Genomic DNA, 8129 nt, shown 5'->3' with positions numbered 1-8129 from the left:
AGGCATCTAACTTGTTACGTACAATTGAATTCATTCAAAAGATTTAATTTTCGACTTGAAAGTGATTTTGATCCCAAAAATGATAAAACCATTAATATGTGATAAAAAAGTCATAAAAATCAATATGATTTTTTTTTTTATGATACCTCAACTTTATTACAAAATAAGTTCATCACTGATAATTGCCGTTAGTGATAATCCACCCCATTTCCATTAGAATTTTAAGTTTAACGCTATGACTTGTATCACTTGTTTTAGCTAATTGGTTCTCTCCTGTTCTCAATTTATAATTCCTTTTACTTAAGAATTGTATCTCTAGTAAGTTTAAAGTAATAAATTACAACAAATACATATAATGTCATAATAAATAAAAACCATTATGTCATTTACAGCATTTTATTTTATACAACGCAGTACATGATTAACTTTACAATTGAGATGGGATTCCTAAGTGTTGGAGAACAGACATGTGAATCATTGGCATTTGTTCAGCAATTTCCAAGTGAGGCTGATTACACATTGCTTGCATTACTTGTTCTACCGCAGCCTTATCGACTTTGCTGTTCAGGAATGGAGTAACCTCCTTCTCAAAGACGTCCTCAACGTCGATTCCATCGAGTTCGGGCCTGGAAGAATAGAAATCTACTTTGGCCAACCTCTCGTAGGACAGGTCGTGCAATTTGACACGGCATTTTTGTGCGTTATGACCAAAATAACTGGCCGTAAAATTAAGGTGGACTGAATTGTCTCGGATCCTGAAGCTGGCTGACATATCTTGCTCACCGATATTTATGAGTTTGAAGGATTGCTGGAAGAAACCAAAGCCGTAATGCAAATCCAAAGTCACATTTTTATCAACGATCTCAAGAGTGCAATTGTCGGTTCTCTTCAGGGAGTCCAGACCGAGTATTTCGGAGTCGGAAAAAAATACCTGAAAAATAATAAGCAGGATTATTACTATAAATAAATATAAATATATATGCGTGTGTGTGTGTGGAAGATGATTAAGTAACGTTCAAATATATTCTACCAATGGGTATCACTTCTTATCGTAAATGTATCACTATTCATTTTCAAACTAGTTAAAAGAGATTGCATATATATATTTTTTTTTATAGCTGCTGTTCCGTTACAAAATCCAATAAATAATTTATTGTTAAGTAATAATATGAATTTAAGCATTGTACCAAGCAAATATATTAAAAGATAATATAAAAATGATTAAACACTATTTCAAAGTTCAGCAGTAATTGGAATCACAGGTTTTGGTCGATCTAGCACCAATATTATTTGCCAAATCAAATCATCATATAAAGGATAAATTATTATAAGTTTCAGTTTCATAATAGGAGACGTTTTGGTTAAATCAACAGTATTTAACATCCACGAATATCTAGTTTCCTTAAATCCAGATTTATGGAAAATTCAACTTTGCAAAATTTTAATAATTTTAAAATTGTTAGACAATTTAATGTGAAAATGCTGGTGATTTTTTTTCATGTTTATATTTTCTGGAAAAATTAATAACATCAAGACTAAAAAACACTAACATATTGCACCGATACCAAAGTAATCTTGTTTCTACTGTGGAAATAAGTAAGTATTATTCAATGAAAAACGTCTATGTGAAGGAATAAATAAATAAAATTAAATAAAAATTGAAAGCTGACTTATTGAATTGTAATATTTGTAGAGTATTTAGCTTTGCTATTTTTTTTTTTTAATATTTATTTGTTAAAATAAATACTGACATAAGGATTAAATGAACACTAAAGTATTTTACTGACGATATAAAAGCAGTCTTTAATAAATTTATATGATTATTTATTAATTTCTTACATCCTATAAATCAAATGCTTACCTTGGAACCCCATGAGCCCTTAGGCACATGAACAGAGGTGAATCTGTATTTCCGAAGATATTCGTTGGTCTTAGCTAAGCCTTCATCGACACCGCTGTTGATGTCGATTTTTTTAGAGTTGACCGCAGCGACGGCCAGGACCAAGAAGAGGTAAGAGAACTGCATGATTGCTGCTGCCGAAGAATAATCCTCGACTTTTCGTTTTAATATTTATACCTCATATCTGTGCTCTTATCAGCGACTTTGAGTGTTCAATAACTGAAAATATCCTCCACTTCAACGAAAAAACACGCGAATTGTCGAGAACTCTCTTAGCGCTTTCCATTATTCCTGGTAATCAAACAATTGTTACTTATCTTAATGAAACCGCTAAAAAACAATTCCCAATAAATGTTTACACCTTGACTAGAAAAAATTAAAATGGTTTTTTGAAGAATAATTTCGACGCTACACTTCGGTTTATCTAAGGTAGTCCAGATAGTCATGTCCAATTTACATTTACTTTACGTGGTATAGAAAACTATCCCACAGACCAACTTCAAGGAAATTCCTATTGTTGAAAAAGAACAATAAATATCTGGCTTAAAAAATCTGTCCAAATTGCTTAGCTCTTTAATATTAAAAAAAATAAATGTGATGCGATTATTGTAACTCCATCCTGAATAAACTCAAACGAATGGATTTCTTAGAAAGTATCGACGTACCTTTGTTTATGCACGTTGGGTTCTATTCGCCTTCATGTAAATATTTATTGCAATAAATATTAAAAAAAAAAAAGTATCAAATTTTAGCACTATACATTTAATAAAAACTTTAAATTAATTGCAGTTATATAAAGCTGGATTTTGAATAAATCTGGATGCCTTTCATGAAAAGGCTGACATCTGTTGATGTAGCCAAGTCCTGTGTTTTTATTAAACAAAAATTAATGATATTAAGATGTTATCATTTATCTTAATAATACCTCAATGGGAAATTTGATAATTATAATTTAAAATTTTTATTAAAAAAAAAGTTACTACGTCCTTGTTAAGTCGGTTAGAAAAATTCATTATAAAGATAATCAATAAAAACATCACGGAAATTATTCTTTAAAAAATTAAACGTATCCTGGGTACCTTATCAAAAATACGGAATTCATTCAAATTAACTTTCTTAGTAACTTAGACGAACACCAAAAGGAATATGATCAAATATAAATCATCAACACAAGTTAAGATTCCAACTTAAGAAGAAGTTGCCCTTAAATATACATCAACAACTCACCCACCTGCAAGCATACAGAGTGTAAAACCTTGGAATAGCATTTGCTATTAGAATGACATAGAACAAAAAATTAAGAAAATACGTGAGTTACTAAATCTAACACTGGATCTATTTCACTCACTACTCAGAAGAAGCTCCAAACTAAAAACAAGACCAAAATTAAGCACATACACATTCATAATAACCCTATCTGGACATATGCACTACAAATTGTGGAATAGCAAAGTACACTAACATCAAATGATTACAATCTTTCCAATCCAAAACACTATGACTTATCACCAAAGCACCAGGTTCCTAAATAATGCTGTAAATACCAACTTAAAAATTCCAAAGTCCCTGAGAACACACGAACTTACTACAATCGTTTTCATGAAAAATTACTGAGACTTCAAAACACACTCATGGGGCGAACTGCCAGAAATATCATGCCAGAGAATGCAAGGATGATACTAAAAAGAACGTGGATGAGAGGCCTAGTTTGCATGAATATGTAAGGAAAGCCAGACAAGAGGTTCCACTGGATACTGTTCTTATACATGCCTTGTATGCAATTAATTTAGTCAATGTAATCGTCAGGCAATTTTATATTTTACAGGTGTGGATATAAATAAAAAGAAAAAAAATCAGTTGTTGCTAATTAGTAGTCATTATATCTTATTACCAGCCCAGTCTGCGTTTAGTATTTGTTTGGACACTATGATTAGTGGTTATTGGAGTTTATTAGTTTATCCTGTCAGCCTGTTAGTTTGGCCATTGTGGTATACATGCATTTTAATTGTTTATTTTGATCGTTATAATCTACAACTAGATCCCGTCACAGTACACGCTTAGCACATTACAACGTGGCTATTTTGATATTAATAAATCACGTCTGTTAATTCTTATTAATATAATACAATTCACTGCGCTTGATGAGTATCATTTTGGTGACTAATTTAATTAAAATATGTCTATTGAATACATTACTGATCTAGTATCGATGTGGGTACACCTTAGACCGCTTTTGAAATATCAAAGATTTTTTTTATATTCTGTGGCTCGCCGATATCGGGCGGTCATGCCCTTCCATTGTGGAATGAGTTGGACCCAACATCTCCTTCCACCCGTAAGTGAACTCCCTGAATAAGGGATAATTTCTTCTTCCATCAAACCCGGGAATTCCGAATCGGTGAGGGCGAAGATCCCGATCTTTCTCGACAGGCTGGGTCAGTGTAGTACCATGGCGGAACAATCTACTATTACCTGTTCCCCTGACCCATCGGAGTTACCACCACAGAAAATAGAGGTCATCTACTATATTATTTTATGCTTAACTATTATTTTGTTTATTCATTTTCACAATTTATTTTGCTAAATGTATTTTACCTTAAAGGCCTTTTATTTCAATATCCATTCATTTTATTTTTAAATTTGTTATTTTGATTATATGTTTATGTTAAAAGTTGGCCTCACCAAATAAATATTTATATCCAAACCAGGTTATTTTATTTTTATTTTTTTGTCGATTTGCGGTGGTTTTAACATTTCTAGAAAATCGGAACATTCTCTGTATGGACTTATTTTTTGCTTTATGGGATTTTCTTTAAACTCTAAAAATATTTCAAAAGACTAGAGTGACAACCTGTATAATAGATGTTCAATACTTCACCAAATGGCTGGAGTATTTTCGGAAAATTAAGTACGACTATGCTAACGCCAAAGAAAAGGCATTCAACCAACAGTTTGAAATGAATTAGGGCCAATTATAAATAAATGAAAAGCTGCTGGAATCGATAGCATTACATATAAAAAGTATAAGTACACTTTTTACACCTTTTTGAAATATCTCCTAATGTTTTATAATTTATTATATACAATAGGAAATAATGCCTAACCACTTTGCCAAGTCAGTTTTTATTTTATTTATTTTGTATTTTTGTTATAAAATGAAAATATTCATAAACATTGTCAAGATTGAAGTAATGAAAAAAAAAATAAACTAATATTTTCTGTGAGAATTCAACTCAGACCTGAATACAATAAAAACATTTAACCTGAAAGAAATATCTAGTTACGGTCTGTTTAAATATAAAGATGACCCCAACTGGGCCAATGGGAATTACAGTGCTCATGGTAAATGGGACATCAGTAAATTATTGTAATATGATTGGTTCATCATATTTATCAAAAGAATAGTAATGCAATATATCCTAGAAAATAGAAAAATTTCAACATTAGTGAATCTTGAAAACTAAAACATTTTCTTTTCTTTACAAGTCCGATGGCCATCCTCAGGGACAATTTTAATACATTTTTGAATTAAATAATTTAAAAACACAACTTCATGTAGGTTATTCTGTCCAGGTCAATTCAATAATTTCTCTAATTAGTCAATTTTTACAGTAAAACAAAAATTAAAATTCTAAATCACAGTCACTTATTTGTTGTGATAGATTTAAGGATTTTGAGCAATTCTAGGATTGGTGTAATAAATTTTATCAAATAAGTGACTGTGATAAAGAATTTTAATTTTTGTTTTAATGTGAAAATTGACTAATTAGAGAAATTGTTGAATTGACCTGGGCAGAATAGCCTGCATGAAGTTGTGTTTTTAAATTATCTAATTCGGAAATTGTATAAAGGTTGTCCCTGAGGATGGCCGAATTGGCCGAAACGTCGGACTTGTAAAGAAAAGAAAATGTTTTGAGACTATAATGGATATAATTTAAATTATTTATTTAAATAAATAATTAAGCTAAACAAATAAATTATTGTATTTTAATTATATAAGCATAGTAGCATTGGATAGAAAATCATTAAAAGGAGCAAGGAACTTGATTCGCTAGTTTAACTTTTTCATTTGTCTACCATTTTACCTAGACTGTTGTAATATATGACAGTTTATTTAATAATTAAAATAATGTTCTGTTAATTCCAAATGGAATAACATTTGAAGAACATTACTTTGATTAACTTGTGACCATACTTGAAATTAAGTGTAGTGTTTATTTACCAAAATACATATAAAAGATATACATGGAGTGAGTCACTGAGACTTCTCGAATACGTAGCACTTCATGGCACTTGTAATTGTAATTAACAATTATTTAATTTTTACATTAATAAAACTTATTACCTAAAAATGAATTGAAGACTGTTTCCTCCTGGATTGGGGATTCGCATAGGATCTATTGAACTAATTTTTGACCTCCATTTAATTTTCCATAATCAACCTTTGTTGGAAGAAATCAAGACATAAAAGCTTTGATTAGCAGCACAGAAACTGAAATATCTCATTATTTGGGAAATCAGTATCATTAAAAAAAAAAACGAATATTCAAAATAAATTCAGTGAAAATACCATATCCATATACCCATGGCTTTCAGTTCTTCGAACTCAAGCTTGTATGAAAGTGATTTGATCTGTCTTCCTAACTATTCCTTTATTAAGACAGCAAATATAGAAACCAATTTACAGGTAATTAAAATTATAATGGTGACAAATTTTATTTCACTTTACTCCAATTTAGCTTAAGAGATCTTCGTAGCAACTAACAAAATAATACCGACATACGGCAGAAATAGGTTGGTTTTTTTTTTTCCCCCTCTTTTTTTACTTCGGTTAAATCAACTCAAAGTTGACTTCAATTTTCGTCTAAAACTGTACCTTCATAGTAATCAAGACAAAAATATAGTAAAAAATATTGCTAGATAGATTCTGTTTTTTCTATAATTTTATGTTAAACTATTCTACTTAACTCAGTAAACTAGCCAGTTTCCGTAAAACTTGATGAAGTTAAAAGAGCTGTTTGTACGTTCAATTGCACGTGTCATTTTTATTTATGAAAAAAAGAATTCGTTCAATTATTAATTTAATTCTATCATAAATAGTTATGATTCAATTAATAGAAAATACTTTAAAATTGAATTTTGTGACACCTACGTTATTGGTTACAAGTACACTAAATACTGTTATATTATCTTTTCACATAAAATTTCATGATTTAGTTTTGTTCTGTTTGTTTATACAGAACATGAAACAATTGCCTGCGAGAAACCAGGGCGTATATGATTTGTAAAACGTGTTCTAGTCATAATATTGAACATTCATTTACAGTTCCCTCAAGTCTTAAGGAATATTTTAGGTGATTAAAGAAGAGCCAAAAACAACAAAGAATGTCTATACAGAGAATGTTTAATGTAAGCTTATAATTAAAATATGCATACAGTAAATATAAATAAACATATGTACATATAAAACGAAAGTAGTAATTATTAAAAATATATACAATAAAAACTAATAACAAATAAAATATTAGGGGATATTTCAATAAGTTGCAAGAAGCATAATTATAAAATTCATTTGCAAAGCTATCGATTCCAGCACCTTTGTTGGCTTTTTCTGAATTTAGAATTGACTAATTCATTGTGACGTTAGCAATTTCTTTTTTTTTTTTTTTTTAAATAAATTGATATTGCTTATAGCTTAGTTTCAGTTGGGAATCTTAAAATTAGAATTAGTCTTAGAATTAGTATCTTATGATATCTCTGTTGGTATACATTTTGGTTACAAAGAAAGGTTGAATGTTTTATTTATTTGTGATATAAGGCTCACGATATAGTTAATTTTTTTAAGAACAATTTTAACGATTATTTAGTTTATTTTTTTAATTATGGACATTTGTAATAGACTAAAAAAGGACATTGATAATTTTTCTAATTATTAAACATTTTAAATTATAATTATCTTACTTCAAATTCTAATTTTCCCATTACATGGAATTATTTCATAATTGTATTACATATTGTATGAAATGCTGAATATATGGAATTCAGATTTATTAAAGATCAAACTTTATATAAAAGCTTAATGCGTTTGAAGTTTTTTAAAATGAATAGTGAAACAATCTAAAATTAATTTATTTGTTTAGATAAACCCATTAGGATATTGAACACTTGAAGTCGTTGATATGAGCTCAGATATTAGGTATAAATATTGAGGATTATTCTTCTGTAACAG

At 29.5% G+C, this 8129-nt stretch overlaps 1 protein-coding gene across 1 annotated transcript; it reads right to left on the bottom strand.

Moving 5' to 3' along the window:
- Positions 1 to 377: 377 nt before the first annotated feature.
- Positions 378 to 2058, bottom strand: LOC106682834 (uncharacterized). Its single transcript, XM_014423904.2, has 2 exons — positions 1862 to 2058; positions 378 to 931 (listed from the first exon to the last, which is right to left on the bottom strand). The coding sequence occupies exons 1-2, from the start codon at positions 2024 to 2026 to the stop codon at positions 428 to 430; spliced, it is 669 nt and encodes a 222-aa protein (XP_014279390.1). The 5' UTR covers positions 2027 to 2058; the 3' UTR covers positions 378 to 427.
- Positions 2059 to 8129: the final 6071 nt, after the last annotated feature.

The sequence above is a fragment of the Halyomorpha halys genome, unplaced genomic scaffold, assembly GCF_000696795.3.
Source record: "Halyomorpha halys isolate HHAL.00 unplaced genomic scaffold, Hhal_1.1 Scaffold25.1, whole genome shotgun sequence".
NCBI classification, from domain to species: Eukaryota; Metazoa; Arthropoda; class Insecta; order Hemiptera; family Pentatomidae; genus Halyomorpha; species Halyomorpha halys.
Note: the sequence above shows the minus strand (reverse complement) of the source record. Positions and strands in the feature narration are given on the sequence as shown.

Excerpts from the sequence above, each read along its gene's own strand:
- LOC106682834 (XM_014423904.2), bottom strand. The coding sequence starts at position 2,026 with ATGCAGTTCTCTTACCTCTTCTTGGTCCTGGCCGTCGCTGCGGTCAAC. Across the intron at positions 932-1,861 it reads AGGGCTCATGGGGTTCCAAG|GTATTTTTTTCCGACTCCGA; the intron begins GTAAGCATTTGA and ends ATTATTTTTCAG.